This window comes from Triticum aestivum, chromosome 4D (genome assembly GCF_018294505.1).
Source record: "Triticum aestivum cultivar Chinese Spring chromosome 4D, IWGSC CS RefSeq v2.1, whole genome shotgun sequence".
Lineage (NCBI taxonomy): Eukaryota > Viridiplantae > Streptophyta > Magnoliopsida > Poales > Poaceae > Triticum > Triticum aestivum.
The window spans coordinates 502,192,028-502,208,366 of NC_057805.1; the positions used below are offsets into that span (position 1 = coordinate 502,192,028).

At 53.7% G+C, this 16,339-nt stretch overlaps 2 protein-coding genes across 2 annotated transcripts; one reads left to right on the forward strand and one right to left on the reverse strand.

Annotated features, from left to right (window-relative positions):
* Positions 1–6,256: 6,256 nt before the first annotated feature.
* Positions 6,257–9,763, reverse strand: LOC123099050 (riboflavin biosynthesis protein PYRD, chloroplastic). The gene is made up of 4 exons (XM_044521170.1): positions 9,045–9,763; positions 8,121–8,419; positions 7,299–7,851; positions 6,257–7,128 (listed from the first exon to the last, which is right to left on the reverse strand). Exons 1-4 carry the CDS (start codon positions 9,345–9,347, stop codon positions 6,403–6,405), a joined length of 1,881 nt encoding a protein of 626 aa, XP_044377105.1. The 5' UTR covers positions 9,348–9,763; the 3' UTR covers positions 6,257–6,402.
* A 3,336-nt stretch (positions 9,764–13,099) lies between these two features.
* Positions 13,100–15,327, forward strand: LOC123099052 (peroxisomal membrane protein 11-1). The gene is made up of 8 exons (XM_044521171.1): positions 13,100–13,362; positions 13,816–14,015; positions 14,114–14,188; positions 14,284–14,358; positions 14,485–14,565; positions 14,654–14,728; positions 14,803–14,976; positions 15,067–15,327. The coding sequence occupies exons 2-8, from the start codon at positions 13,824–13,826 to the stop codon at positions 15,106–15,108; spliced, it is 714 nt and encodes a 237-aa protein (XP_044377106.1). The 5' UTR covers positions 13,100–13,362; positions 13,816–13,823; the 3' UTR covers positions 15,109–15,327.
* The last annotated feature ends 1,012 nt before the right edge of the window (positions 15,328–16,339 follow it).

The following is a 16,339-nucleotide window of genomic DNA, read 5'->3' on the forward strand; positions in this document are numbered from 1 at the left end:
GCCTCGGCAACAATGGCAAAGGGAACGACAAGCAGGCCGCCGCTGCCGTGACGAGTCATGATCATGGCCGTACTCCGTCTTACTCGTTGATCCTACATGGTACATGGACACTGGAGCTACCAACCACCTCACCGGTGAGATGGGTAAGCTCTCTACTCAGGAGCCATATCGTGGTCATGATCAGGTGCACACCGCCAGTGGAGCAGGTATGCGCATCTCCCATGTTGGTCAGGCCTCTCTCCTTGCACACAATTTTCGCACATTGCATCTATCTAATGTCCTTCGTGTTCCTTCTGCTACGCGTAGTTTGTTGTCCATTCCTCAACTTACTCGTGATAATAATGTCCTTGCTGAGTTTCACCCTTTTCGTTTCTTTATCAAGGATCGGGACACGAGGGCCGTTCTACTTAGCGGTCGTCTTCGCCATGGCCTGTATGCACTTGATGCGCCGCGCCCACCTTCCATGCCGTCCTCCCCTCAGGTGTTCAGTGGTGTTCGTGTGTCGCCTACACACTGGCATGCGCGCCTTGGTCACCCGGCGGCTCCCATAGTTCAACATGTTTTGCATCGTCATGATCTACCAGTTGTGTTCAATAAAACTGTTGAAACTATTTGTGATGCCTGTCAGCAGGGCAAGAGTCATCAACTTGCTTTTTCAGAGTCTAGTCGTGTTGTGAAACATCCTCTTGAGCTTGTGTTTTCTGATGTATGGGGTCATGCCCAGACATCTGTTAGCGGTCACAATTATTATGTCAGTTTCATTGATGCTTACAGCCGTTTTACTTGGTTATATCTTATTAAACGTAAGTCTGATGTGTTCGATGTCTTCATTCAGTTTCAAGCACACGTTGAGCGTCTTCTTAAGCAGAAAATCATCCATGTCCAATCCGACTGGGGGTAAATACCACAACCTCAACTCGTATTTTAACAAACTTGGGATTTTGCACCGCGTGTCATGTCCTCATACACATCAGCAGAATGGTACTGCCGAGCGTAAGCATCGTCACCTTGTTGAAACTGGTCTAACCTTGCTCGCTCATGCCTCCATCCCGTTTCGGTTCTGGAGTGATGCTTGCTCCACAACTTGTTTTCTCATAAACAGGCTTCCCTCGAGACTTCTGAAAATGCAAACACCTCTTAAACTTCTGCTTAATGAGATTCCAGACTACACATTCTTCAAAGTGTTCGGTTGTGCATGTTGGCCTCACTTACGTCCATACAACAAGCGCAAGCTAGAGTTTCGGTCTAAGAAGTGTGTTTTTCTCGGGTATAGTTCTCTTCACAAAGGGTACAAGTGCTTGCATGTTCCTACCAACCGCGTCTACATCTCTCGTGACGTTGTGTTTGATGAAAATGTTTTCCCTTTTCGTGCACTTCCGACTAACTTTACCACTTCTACACCACCGGTGCCCGTGTCCACACCTACGCCTGCTCAATTTGTGGATGTTGCATATGCCCCTGCGTTGCTTCCTAATCATGCTGCAGGTATTGGACGCGGTGCCCGGCTCGAGCTACTTGATGAACAGGTCACCGATGAGCTTCCTGATCGGGACGTGCATGCGCCATGCATGACAGGCGGCACCCGCCAACCTGTCCCCGTCTCGCCTGTGGAGGCTCCCCCGCCTGCCTCACGGGCGCTGGGCTCGCCAGCGCCAGCCTCGCCTGGCTCACTGGCCTCGTCAGCACCAGCGGCCTCGCCAGCGCCAGCTTTGCCCGGCTCGCAGGCCTCCCCAGCGCCAGCCTCGCGTGGTTCGCCCGGGCCACTGGCGGGCCTCTCGCCCGGGCCGGCTACTGCTGCCACTGGTCCGGAGGTCCAGTTACCTGCTCCTGCCAGGTCTGCTCTGGCGCCCGGGTCGCCGACCAGCCCTGTTTCGGTCACCAGTGAGCCCGGCTCGCCCGACTCGGCGCCGGCCGTCCATATCCTCTGCTGCACCGACTGTGCCAGCAGAACCTGCTGTCACGCTTCGTCCTCGCACACGGAGCCAGTCCGGTGTCTTTTGTCCGAAGGAGCGCACAGATGGGACGGTTGCGTGGCTTGCTGCGTGTATGGCTCACACTGCTGCCGATCCCACTGCAGAGCCTCGTCACTTTCAGGCTGCACTGAGTATTCCTCATTGGCGTGATGCAATGGAACAAGAGTTTCAGGCCCTCCAAAAGAATGATATTTGGCGTCTTGTTCCTCCAGTGTCTGGTGTCAATGTCATTGATTCCAAGTGGGTTTTCAAAGTCAAGCGACATGCTGATGGCTCCATTGAACGCTACAAGGCACGGTTAGTTGCCAAGGGCTTCAAACAGAGGTATGGTCTTGATTATGAAGACACTTTCAGTCCAGTCATCAAGCCTACTACCATTCGATTACTACTGTCTCTTGCGGTTACTCGTGGATGGTTCCTTCGTCAGCTTGATGTGCAGAACGCTTTCCTACATGGCATTCTGGAGGAGGAGGTTTATATGCGTCAGCCACCTGGTTTTGTTGATCCGACACGACCTCATCATCTCTGTCGTCTGGTTAAGGCACTGTATGGACTCAAACAGGCTCCTCGTGCATGGCATGCTCGCCTTGGATCTGTTCTTCGGGCTCTTGGGTTTACTCCCTCCACTGCTGATACGTCACTGTTTCTCCTCCAGCGCCCTGAGGTTACGATGTATCTTTGGTTTATGTTGATGATATCATCCTCATCAGTTCCTCTGCTGCTGCTGCTGATCGCCTTGTGATTGCTCTCCGTGATGATTTTGCTGTCAAGGATTTAGGTGCTCTTCATTTTTTCCTTGGTCTTGAGGTTTCACGGTCCTCTGCTGGTTTGACTCTCACTCAGAAAAAGTACTCCTTGGACTTGTTGCGTCGTGCTGGAATGCTCAAATGCAAACATGTTAACACTTTGATGTCTGCCACTGATTGGTTGTCTGCTCTTGATGGTGACTCTCTCTCGTCTGATGATGCTACTGAGTATCGCAGTATCGTTGGTGGTCTGCAATACCTTACTATTACCAGGCCTGATATCTCCTATGCAGTCAACCGTGTCTGTCAGTTTCTGGATGCACCCAGGACGTCTCACTGGTCAGCTGTGAAGCGTATTTTGCGCTATGTCAGTCTTACCGCCTCCTATGGTTTGCTTCTTCAGTCTGCACCGTCGTATGAGCTCTCGGCTTTCTCTGATGCAGATTGGGCTGGTAGTCCAGATGACAGGCGATCCACGGGGGGTTATGCGGTATTTCTGGGTCCTAACTTGATCGCCTGGAATGCTCGCAAGCAAGCAACAGTGTCTCGCAGTAGTACTGAGGCTGAGTACAAAGCTGTTGCTGATGCGACTGCTGAGATCATATGGGTACAGTCTCTGTTGAGAGAGTTGCGTGTTCCTCAAGCCCGTCCTCCGGTCCTGTGGTGTGACAACATTGGTGCTACATATCTTTCTTCGAACCCGGTGTTTCATGGTAGGACAAAACACATTGAGGTGGATTATCGCTTTGTTCGGGAACGTGTTGCACAGAAGCTACTTTGTATCAAGTTCATCTCGTCAAAGGATCAACTTGCTGACATCTTCACGAAGCCTCTTCCACAACCACAATTTGTAGGCTATAGGCGCAATCTTAACTTGCTTTGTACTTCAGGACATAGTTAAGATTGAGGGAGGGCGTTAGACTGTATATACGTAGGCTCTGTATATTGTATTGTACCCCTTGGGTACCTCTATATAATGAGATAGCCACACCCCGGGTTAGGGGTGTCGAGCAGTTCCCAAATCATATGTCTTACACTCCAAGGGGGAGATAGTGTAGTGATGTTTTCATACGGCTGCATATCATGTTTGTTGGCTCTTTTTGTTTGAATACAATGTGCGATGCTGCTGCTGATGTTTTATCTGTTACACTAAACTCAGAAGTACAATCTCGATGAACGGAAATGTCATAAATCAAATTGGGACCAGAGCTGATCAACCAGGAGGATACTACTCACAGTTAGCGAAAGAATACGACAGAGTTATAATTTCAAGCGACATGGCCAAGGCGACCACCTTACCAATATCACGACAGCCTGGGGCAAAGCAGCCTCTTCACATCATCATAGTGCAGGGAGAAGGTTCCAAATTACACATCCCATTTCTCGACGAAGAGTCTGCATCTAACGCCATAGTTCTGGCCGATAGTCCCATCGCCGTGGAGCCAGCGGGAGTCGGCGTCTCGGTCCTCGACCAGATGAACCTAGAGTCCATCCTCCGACTTCTCGCGGATCGAGGGCTGTGCAGTGTGCTGGTGGATTTCCGAGATGCCGGAGGCGTCCTGGCGCCGCTGCTGAAGAATTTTCAGGAGGACAAGCTGGTGCAGAAGGTTGTTGTGGAGCTCTCTCCTTCCTGGATGGTGAGCTCAGGGCTAAGCGACCTGGCGTTTGGTGGCAGCCAGTCGTTTGCACTCAAGAATGTGGAGCACAAGGAGGTGAATGGAACTTTGCTGCTTGAGGGATATTTGTAGCTTCTTATCTTTTCTGTCTGATGAGAATTTGTGGCCTCCTATTGTAAACACCCAGCCATGTGAACTTGAGCATCAAGGTGCATCCATGCAGAGTTGAATTTATTTTCTTTTGTTCATTCATGGACAAATAGCTTTGTTTTGTTCTCGGGCCTGCTTGCGGAAATTATTGTGAGTAACAATTGTTAGAATAAATCCAAGGCCACCGTCGATCTACCGAGGATCCAAGCAATCACACAAGCACGGCATCAAGATTTGTTAACGAGGTTCACCGATATGGCTACATCCCCGGGGCATGACTACGGGCGCTCCTCCCCATGACACCATCACAATACCGCACCCCGGCCGCCCGGACGCACACGCCGCCGGCTCCCCCGCGTGCCCGTGCTATTATGTTGGCATAGATTACATCGTGTGTCTACCCCCGATATATATGAGAGGCCTAGGATACAAGTGTCCTACTTGGACACGACTCAATATCCTGTCTACACACCGTACGACTCCAAGTCCAACTGTAACCTAACTTGTACAATAATATTCGACACAATTCTAACAAAATTGTGGGCTTGTGGCACTTGTGAGGGCAATGACAGATCGTACAATTGTGTTCTTAATTATTTATTATTGTATATGTCTCAGGAGATCTAGATCGGCCGCCGGCGACTCCCACTCTTCAACGTCTCCTTCCCCTCGCCGCTGCCGGAGTGCGCCCGCCGGGCAAAGCCCGTGCGGCGCAGGCGGCAGCGGGGCTCTCCCTCCTTCCTCTGGTCCTCGTGGCGGCGGCGCGGGTCGGCTGTTCGGGGACAAGGGGTGCCTCGTCCGGCTGGTCTCCTGGAGGCGAGGACGGCTGGATCCGGCGGCGACTGGGCTAGGAGGAGGTGGCGCGGTGCGGCGGCGCTGGTGGCGGGGTTTCGGTCGGGGTCGTCTTCGATCTCGATCCGGATCTCCATCGGGGGCGTCGCAGTCGCCAATGACGGCGGTGGCGTGACCGGATCGGCGGCGGCATCACCGGTTTGGCGGCGGCGTGGCCCGATCTGGGCCCAAGCATGGGCTTGGTCTCCGGGTCGCGGTCGGCAGTGGTGGGTGTGACACGTCGGCAGCTTGGCGGATCTGCGGATTCCATCCTGATCTGCTACCTTCGGGAAAAACCCTAGATCGGATGATCGGATGACGGCGCGCTCTGGTGTCGTTTCCTCCTTGGGGGCGTCATTCTTGGAGGTACACACGTGATCAGGGGACCAGAGGACGGATTTTTTGGTGGAGCGGTGCGTCATCTCACTCATTGATGGCGGCGGGTCTCGGCGGCATGGCGCTGTGGTGACTCGGCGTCCGATGCACGAAGATGGACTTGCGCAGGAGGGTGGCGCGGTCTGGCTCGTGGTGGCGTCGACGGCAGCTAGACCGGGCAAGGTAGATGCAGCAGAACAGCTCTGAAGATGGATTGATGGCAGGTGGCTGCGGCGGCCTCATACCCGGCAGGCGTCCTGGTTGAATAGTGCGCCGGACTGGTGAGTGACCCATATCCGACAGGCGTCCTGGATGAGACCTCAGGTCTTAGATGTTATGTTTGGCTGCAAGGTCTGTTTGGTATTAGACCCAGACTATCGGCATCCCTTCATCAATTGGATAGGAGTAGCGACAGATGTTGCATAGACGTTGGCTAGTCTTACTGTTGTATTATTTTGTAAGGTCTTGTGTGAATAATTAATAAAGTGGCTGCATGCATCATCCAGATGCAGAGGCCGGGGTCTTCCTCCTTTTCTAAAAAAAAAATATATGCAACATTAAAGTATAGTTATTCAAAAGAACTGTGTGTATTATCATTGTTTCTCCTTCACAGCAAATAATTCATAAATCTTTTATTGCAACACTTGAGCAAGATAGCTAGTTAATTCCACATGGCTGGTGGCACGATCAGAGGCGGGACAACGCCGAGATCTAATTTTTACCAGCTTCGGCGTCAACCTCCTCCTCCGCAGCACCAGCCTCATCTCCGGCGTTCGCATCATCCTGGCATTCTTCTCCCTCTCCCGCTGATAGCGCGACAACGGGCACCCTGACGTCTCTGTAGCTGCAGACGTAGGGCGCGTCGCGGCCGTGGTACGTGCCGGTCCACTTCCCCTCGTCGACGTCGCTCGCGTCCCACAAGGAGGCGTACAGGTACATGGGCTTCTCCGGCCAGGGCTCCCCGTCGCGCCGCTCCTCCCGCCGGATCACCTCCCCGTCGACGCGCCACTCCACGGCCTCGGCGCTCCAGGCGACGGCGTAGTGGTGGAACCCGTCGGAGGTGTCAAAGGGGAGTTGGTGGACCATCTCCCTGCCGCCGCTCCCGGCGACGAACAAGTTGGTCTGCACGGCGCGCTTGTCGTTGCCGAGGAACTCGAAGTCGATCTCGTCCATGTCGCTGGAGCCCTCCAGCGACGACAGGTAGAGGTTGTAGTTGAGCCCCGCGGTGTCGCCGGCGGGGGCGCGGACCGCGGCGGCCACGGCGCAGCCCGGCAGGAAGCGGCCGCGGGACCGCCACCGCGCCCCGCCGCGGTGGTCGTAGGTGACGTGGATCTCGCCGGACGCCGGCGCGTGGCGGCAGGCGTCCGGTGTGTAGTCCACGGCTATGCGCGCCAGCAGCTCCGTGCCCTCGGGGCGCAGGTGCTCGTGCTGGTCGCACTCCGACGCCATGGGGTATAGGAGAGCGCAGGAGCGGGATCGAGGTGGTGGGGTTTTAAGAATCAGGCTCAAGTTTACATGGCTGGGTGTTTACAAAAGGAGGCCACAAATCTTCAGACAGAGAAGATAAGATGCTACAAATATCCCTCGAGCAGCAAAGTTCCATTCACCTCCTTGTGCTCCACATTCTTGAGTGCAAACGACTGGCTGCCACCAAACGCCAGGTCGCTCGGCCCAGGGCTCACCACCCAGACAGGTGAGAGCTCCACAACAACCTTCTGCACCAGCTTGTCCTCTTGAAACTTGCTCAGCAGCGGCACCAGGACGCCTCCGGCATCTCGGAAATCAACCAGCACACTGCACAACCCTCGATCCGCGAGAAGTCGAAGGATGGACTCTAGGTTCATCTGGTCGAGGACCGAGACGCTGACTCCCGATGGCTCCACGGTAACGGGACTATCGGCCAGGACTATTGCGTTAGATGCAGACTCCTCGTCGAGAAACGGGATGTGTAATTCAGAACCTTCTCCCTGCACTATGATGATGTAAAGAGGCTGCTTTGCGCCAGCCTCTTGTGATACTGGTAAGGTAGTCGCCTTGGCCATGTCGCTTGAAATTATAACTCCATCGTATTCTTTCGCTAATTGCGAGTAGTATCCTCCTGGTTGATCAGCTCCGCTCCCGATTTGATTTATGACAATTCCGTTCATCGAGAGTGTAGTTCTGGTTCAGTGTGAACAGATAAACATCAGCAGCAGCGTCACACACTGTATTCGGACAAAAAGGACTAAGGAAAATGGCATGCAATGGTACAAAATACAAATATCACTACACCAAAGTAACTAAGCAATGAGTGTGACACAAAGTTTGAACATATTGTGCAACTTATATTTCAAAATTAACCTATTCCTATATTTAAGAACTGGCGAAAATGTGTGTACTGATATTGCCAGTCTAGAATCGTAGCAAGATACTTGTAGTTGGATATTTACCTCAAAGTTGCAAAGGCTTTCCCAGTAAGCATGCGATGAATGTAAGCCTCATTTAATCTGAGGCATAATGCTTCCTCCACACCAACCCTCACATCTATGCCGGCGTTTCTGAGTTTTTCAATCCCTTTAGATGCTACAATAGGATTTGGGTCAGTCATCCCCACCACAACCTCCTTAACTTTGGCTTTGATGAGTGCTTCGGTGCAGGGAGGGGTTCTCCCGTAGTGGTTGCAGGGCTCCAAACTCACATAAGCCGTTGCATTCTCTGCTAAATCCCCTGCGTCTCTCAAAGCGAATACCTGCACACATAGCCACATATTAGCAACACCATACTTGGCTAGGAGCCTATGAAATTATCAGCACCATTGTACTTTAGCAGCCCAAGTTCTTATGCAAGCAAAAAAAACATATGTTCTGTTACCTGTACGTAATAGGGTAATAGCCGAATACTACAACGGTGCTGGTTATTATTTCTTCATAATAGCATTAGCTGAGACCATATTGTTGTGTATGACTGAAAACCACTGCATACTGTTGACATACTGGCTACAAGTGATAGTTATTTGCTAAATATTTGTTTGGTGTTAGATGTATCTATCATCTGCTGGACAGTTACAGTAGAAGTGAACAATTTATGACATAATGCAGTATTGGAACAGTACTGATTAATGTAGCGCTGGTTTTTCCTAAATGGAGTAAAATATGGTATGTGAAATTAGGGATCATATGAAGATTGTCAACTGCTAACAGGCCAGGCTACTGGTAAAGATTAGGGGAAATTCTGTTAACGATGAGTACATCAAGAAGATTTGACAGATGAGATAGTTGTTGAATTCCCAGGCTTGCAATAAACATCATCCAACAAATCCTTCGTAGTCCCAAAAGAGTGAGCATCAATTTGAGAAGAAGGGTGAGAGGGGTGACCTCGGCGTGGGGCTGGCCGGCTTTGGGGTGGAATCCCTCGCCGACGACTTGGCCTTCGCGGACGATGACGCAGCCCACCATGGGGTTGGGGCTGGTGTGCCCGGCCGCCGTCCGCGCCAGCTCGACGCACCGCCGCATGTAGTGCGCGTCCATCTCCCCCGCCTGCGCCCGGCACCGCACGCCGGCCGCGAGCCCGCGCGCGCCGCCGCCGCCAACCGCGAGGCGGGCGCGGCAGGGGGAGGCCGCGGCGGGGACGGGGCGCGGGGCGAGGCGGGGGAGCGAGAGGAGCGAGGAGGAGATCATGTCAGAAGAGAGGGGGCCAGCCAATCCAGCCAGATGTGGGGGCGCCGAGCCTGGCTTTTGGATTGCCTGTGTGCGGTGCCCCTGTAATCTGCCTCGACTGCCTGCGTGCAGCTGTCGCGGTTGGCGTGGCCGGCTTGCGAGGCAACACCGGCGAGGTCTCGCCGCCGCGCGGAGCTGCTCAGGCCGCGGCGGCCGGAGACGGGGAGGGGAGGCGGCGCCGCGCGGTCCGGGGGGAGATGAGGAGGCGGCGCGTCCTGGGAGAATGAGGAATCCCGGCGCGGCCGCGATGCCGATGGGGAGGGGCGCGGCGCAGCTTGGCAGGAGGAGTCGCGCGGCAGCGAGCTCGACGGTGAGGAAGGAGACTCTGTTCCGTTCCTCACCCGAGCGCACCCGACCGGCTGAACCGCAGCATAAGAGAAAAAATGATTCAGGGGTATTTTGACAGGTGGGCCCAAAGACGCAAAACGAGAGAAAAACAAAGAGGAAACAAGATATTTTTGCTAATAATAACGGGCAATAAAAGGTGCATTATTTTGGCGAAGAAATAAATATGCTCATGGGGTAAAGCAAAGAAAACAAGTGTTCTTTTTTTTCATTTTTTGTGTTTTGTGTGCTTCCAACATATATCTTTTAAATTTTGCTAAAAGGCAATGCATTTTTTTTTAAAAAGTCAACTGCTCTCTCAGAAGATATTTCACTTCCCCGCAAAAAAGGAGAAGACTTCTTACTTTCACCATTTGTTGTGTGTTGGGGTGTGTGTGTGTGTCACAAGCGACATGGAGACTACTCGCAAAAGAGAAAACAACTAGATCTGTGTAAGTGAATATCCGTCAAGGCTTGGTTAGCTACTTCTCGGTAGGTCATCCTCTTGTCGGTGAATAGACGACTGTTCCTCTCCTTCCAAATGTTCCAGAGCAAGTATGTCATGATCTCACTACGCTCCGCTCAGAGGCACTCGCGAGGAACCCAACGCACCACGGGTTTATGGAAGAATCAGCATTAGATGGGCTTGGCATGGTCATCTCCTTGGCAGCATTGACAATCCTCCATACCTCCTGGGAGAAGGGGCAATCTCGACATAGGTGAGCGAAAGTCTCAACGAATGCAAGAAAGATGACAGATCAGATTGTGTTGCCATCTACGGATTGACAAATTCTCCGCCGTGAGGATTCTATTGTGTTGTACCAGCTAGGCGAAGAGCTGCATTTGGGGGTGACCTGGCCCTTCCGAACCTTAGTAGAGCGAAAAGGCGTCAATCTTCCGGGCTCCTGGCCCAATGGCCAAAGCGCAGTGGTGTCTCTTCACTGACGTTGGTTCGAGCCTTGACTCGGACGTTGTGTCTTACATTCTCCTTTTGATTAAAAAACATAGGGGCTGCTCCCCTACTGGTCTTGTTTCCCATTTGCAAGATCTGAGCTTCAAATTCGACACTATATTGGTTGGTTAACTTTTACTTATCTACGATCCATCGAACCGCTATCTCCTCTCTAAACCATAGAAAGGAGATTTTTCGGGTGCACCATGCAGTCGCCCTTCCTCCGCCGGTAGGCCGTTGTCCCACTACTCTTCCACCATGAAGTTTTGGGGGTGGGGATACTAGATGGAGCTCTTTTTTCCTTGGGGGGGGGGGGGGTTGTTATTATGCGGTGGTGGTTTCGTGAGCCTCCCTACGCAAATGGTGACTATTGTGGTACATCAATAGCTTGGTGTGCCGTACTCATGTCAACTTATTTTGGGTGAACTAGTGATCTAATTTGAGGGTTACTCATGTTAGACTTCTTTAAAAAAATCCGGGAGTTAAATTTTAGGGGATGGGTTAGATCCATGTTTTTTTAACTCTTCAAATTGGAGGAGTTAAGGTTTAAGAAGACATTTAAGAAGTTCAAATTTAAGAGTTCTATTATAGATACCATGTATCCTAAGAGCATCTACAGCCGAACATAGCAAATATGACCCCTTAAACTCCCGCGGACGCACCCGATTAGTGATCGGGCGTGTCCGTTTTGAGCCCATATTTATCCGTTCGCGCAACCACACTCCTTATTTTTCTTCTCATATGCCCGGTCACTTTGCATGTGATTGGTGGAGATGAAGAGAGAAATAGAAGAATGAATAAAGAAAGAGAAAAGGTGGTCCAGGGTGGGGCCACGTCCTATCTGGCGGAATGCCCGGACGCGTCCGCGAGCCCTCATATGCTCCCCATATTTGAGATGGATATGAGGGTTCGCGGGCAGCCCAGCCGTATAGGGATGATATGAGGGGTTTGGTTGGGTCACGTTTTTCCTTCTCTGTCCTGTCCGGTCACTGACCGGGCGTGTCCGCGGGCGTATGAGGGATGGTTTGAGGCATCCGGCAAATGCCTTTTGTATGAACTAGTGATCTAAAAGAAAAAAACAATTAGAGAGCTAAGTTTAGCGGGAGTCTTTGGCTTTTTAACTTCTCAAATTCGAGGTGGTAAGAGCATCTACAGCCGGACTTAGCAAATTCGATCCCTCAAACGCCCGCGGACGTGCTCGGACGCGTTCGCGGACAGTGACCGATCACCCCTCAAAAAAGCAGTTCACATCCAGATACCTCAAATTAGAAACGTCAAATCCATATTATTACATGCAACACAACGATCTCTGGTAGGAGCTTCGTCCGGTTCCGCTCCCGCCCGCCCGGCTCCGCCCTGGCCATGTCCGGCGGCTGGCCGCGCCCCTTAGAGTATTGGTCCGGTCGGCGGCAAGGTAGGTTAGGGCATGGGACACGAGCCGGCTCACGGGGCTCAAGGCACCGCCGTCTCCCAAGCCCTACTCTCCCGGAACCCGAACGGTGCCGGTGGACGTCAGATCGACGACGAATCCCTCCGGGGACGAGCCGCCGATGTCCACCACGATGCGGTTGCGGCACCTAGACTGATGCGCCATACGGGGCGCCAGAGAATGCGACTCTGCCTCGCCGACGTCCACCGCCGCCTCCCGCGCCCGGTGCCTTGCACGGCGGGCACGCTGTGCCATGGCCTCGTGGGACGATGGTGCGTCCCCAATATCGGCGCGCCAGCAGAGGGGTTGCGCGTCCGCCAGCACGTTCGGACGCCAGAAGTACCGCACGGCCTCCGGCGAGGCAGCTACGATTGGCCTAGCGCCGGATCCATGTGCCATTTGGGCGGACGCAATGGATTCCCGACTGATGGAGTCCGAGCGTAGCCATCCACGGGTCTCCTCCCGGGCGCGGCGGAGGGCTGGGCGGCCATCTCCTTCTCGGGGGCTGAGTGGGATGAGCTCGGGGTCGACGGATCTGGAGGTGAAGGACTCGGATCCGCTGCCCGCCATGTCGGAGACGACCGGAAGGAGCCGAAGACGATCTTGGGTGGCGGAGGGGAGTGGAGGGGAGGAGAGTGAACTGGTTAGGGTTGGTCCGGCGAGCGGATAAGGAGGATTTTATGTTGGGTCGAGGGGGCCAGCATGGGCCAGGTCCGACATGGCGGGCGCTCCATATCCGCCTCATATTTGGGCAGCATATGGAGGGTGCCGGTCAGGCCGGGCGTTTGAGGGCCGTTTGTGGGTCTCGTCTGGGTCAAAAAATCGTGATAAGAGCGGACAGTGACCAGGCGGTCCGCCCGACCATATGAGGCGGGTTTGAGGCGTCCGTCTGTAGATGCTCTAAGGTTTGAGAAGACCAAAATTTAAGAGGGTCGATTAGAGATGCCTTGAGCGCTTGCATATAAATCCAGCCCACACACGAATTATCTAGCGCTAAATCCATTCACGGCCTGGTGTCGTGTGGGCACAGCCACACGCATGGCAGGGCTAAAATCCAAACCCGTCCGTCTCTCATCAGCCGGAGGAGAGGGAGGCAGCCCCGTCCGTCCCTCCACGGCTCATCTCCTCTCAGTCCACACAAAATCGGATGGTGAAGCAGCAGTAGCAGCCGGAGAAGCAGTTCCCCTCCCCTCCCCAGCAGCTAAGCACCAGCCGGCCGGACCCGCCCCTTCTCCACCCTCCTCCCCTCTCCCCGCTCCGTCATTACCAAGGTAATTGCACTGCCCAGCATGCATCTTCGTCTTAATCCACTCTATCGGTGCTTCGTCTTGCGTCCCGTGGCAGCCTGTGCCGCCATGCCTGTTGCCTAATTTCCTACTGATGCAGTATCGCAATGCACTCCTGAGCTGACAGTTTTAGATTTTAGCAAGTGCCTGTGCATCTCCCGGCCTGCTCACTCGCCTCTGTTTTGAGTTCCTAGCTTTCTTTTCGAGAAATTACACCCTGCTTTGCCGACAGAGATTCTCGCTGCTAGTACGAGATTATTTATTTATAAACTGATGTCTGCTTCGGCCTCTGCTTTTCTGAATTTTGTTGCCACGCGTAGTACAGTAGTACTGGAAGATTGCAAGCTCTGGTTTTCTGAATATTCGAGCTGCTTCAGATCGAGTTCAGAAGTTTTTCTGAATTCCGTGCCATTATTAATTTGGAAGTTGAGAGCGCAGGAAGGAAGATGGGCTCGTTGGAGGCGACGCGGGCGGAGCTGGGGCTGGCGGTGCTGTACCTGAACAAGGCGGAGGCTCGGGACAAGATCTGCAGGGCCATCCAGTACGGCTCCAAGTTCATCAGCAACGGCCAGCCCGGCACCGCGCAGAACGTCGACAAGTCCACCACCTTGGCTCGCAAGGTCTTCCGCCTCCTCAAGGTCAGCTCGCTCACGCACATACAGTACCATTATAATCTGCTCCATGTAGGCTGCAGCTGTGTTAATTTCGTTTTGGCCTTGCATCGATGGATCTGCAGTGGGTGAACGATCTGCACGCCCTCATCAGCCCGGCCGCCAAAGGGACCCCTCTCACGCTGGTCTTGCTTGGGAAGGTACTCTATACTTTATACCGCGTTAATTTCTTACCGTTTGAGTGAGGCTGTAAGAATGATGTGCTGACTGTTAATTGTTTCTGAAACTGCTGCAGTCCAAGAATGCGCTGCTGTCGACTTTCCTGTTCCTGGACCAGTTCGTGTGGCTAGGAAGATCGGGGATTTACCAGGTTTTGTTTGCCGAGATTTAAGCGTCTCACCCTCTTCCAATGGTCCACTCCATTCCATCGTGCATAGTACGTATTGATTAGCAATATGTGAACCTGGTTTTTCTTCTTCTGTTGTTGCTGGTGTAGAACAAGGAGCGCACGGACCGCATCGCCAGGATGTCCCTCTACTGCTGGATGGCCTCCTCCGTCTGTGCAAGTCTAGTCGAGGTACATATATATGCACAATTTCATCTCATGGAGACTCCTTGTAACATGCTACATGAGTATATGACTGATCGTTTGAGTGGGATTGCAGCTTGGTGAGCTCAAGAGACTATCAAAGGCGATGAGGAAGCGCGCCAAGGAGCTTAGGGGCGCCGACAAATACGAGGTACAGTATCATTTTAGATCTGCCGCCCACGGACGATGTATGTGAAATTTTAACATAATTTGGTGGTCTTGTAGGACGAGCAGTACCTGGGGAAGATGAAGCAGTCGGACGACCGGCTGCTGGCGCTGGTGAAGGCGGGCATGGACGTGGTGGTGGCCGTGGGGCTGCTGCAGCTGGCGCCCAAGAAGATCACCCCCAGGGTCACCGGGGCCTTCGGCTTCGTCACCTCCCTCATCTCCTGCTACCAGGTATGCCAAACTTCACTGACCAATAAACCTCGCCTTCGCTCTCTTCTGTTCTTCTGACGGCTCTGAATTTTATGCTCTGTTTCTCTTCAGCAACTCCCGTCCCGCGCTCCCCTGGCCAAACTCAAGGCGTGAGGAACGGACGCTACACCATGCATGCTAGTCCAGATGCTGCCTCCGCTTAACTCAAGCCGATGCTGTGCTCCAGCATGGAATCCGAGATGTTTTATTCCTGTGTACGTAGCAGTATAGAATGATGATGTCGATTGTCTGTACGTACGGTTTTTATACATATACATGTACACGGTATATGCTATGAATAGTAGTAATGGACATGGTATGTCTGGTCGATCATGTGTTGGTGCATGCTGCTTATATATGCCAACAGTGTTGCCACTTGCGAACCAAAGGTAATAAGGACAGAGAGAGAGAGTACGCAGAGGTAATTCATTCGTGGCTCCCATATCATCACGGCCCCCGCGTCGCTCCCGCAGGGGCAACTCGGGCGGCGTAACCCTAGCCCGCTGCCGGCCCTCTCCCCCACCTCTCCTCTCCCTCGTTGCCATCGGAGGTGGCCGCCGGCTCGCCGCTCGGCCGTCGGTGAAGGTGGCGGCGAGGATCTGGCCGCCCCATTCTTCCTCGGGGGGCTTTGGATCCGTGGTGGCGGTCTCGGCTGGTGAATCGACGGCGGGTCTGCGGTGACCGGTGCTCGTTGGTGCTGGCCGTTCTTCCTCGGTCGCGGGGGCGGCGAGGCGGCGGCAGGTGGCGGCTGTGGTGCGGGCGTCTCGGCGGCGCCCGATCCAGATCTGAAGGCCTCCGTTTACTTCAACCAGGGCTGCCTCTGATGGTCCTACTTTGGGTGGCCTTTATCGTCGGAGTTGTACCTATTTGGCGGCTGGAGGTGGGAGGTGGCTCCGGAGAAATCCGAGGCCAACAGTGCTGGCCATGACGGCGGCGACGCCCGAGGGCGCCGTACCCTTCTTGTAGGCGCCGTCCAGGTTGCCTCCTTCCCCTCTTCCTTCCACCCAGCTCGTATGCCGGGCGAAAGCCCGAATCCTTGCCGGATCGAGCGACAGCGGCGCTCCGGGCGTCGTCACCCTCTTGCGGGTGTCGTTCGTGGTGAGCTTGGGGTGGATGTGATGCTTTGGTTGCTTGGTGGCGGTTGGTGGCGTGGTCGGAGTTCGTCTGGTGGCGGTGCGTTGGCGCTCTGCCGCCTATGTGCTCAGCCTCGGAGTCCTTCTTCCACGGTGCTTGGTCTTCAGCAGCCCTGCCGGACTCGGCGGAGCGGTGCTTCATCCTACTCATTGATGGCGGCGTATCTCGGCGGCGTGGCGCAGTGGAGATTCGGCGTCCGATGTGTGGCGAT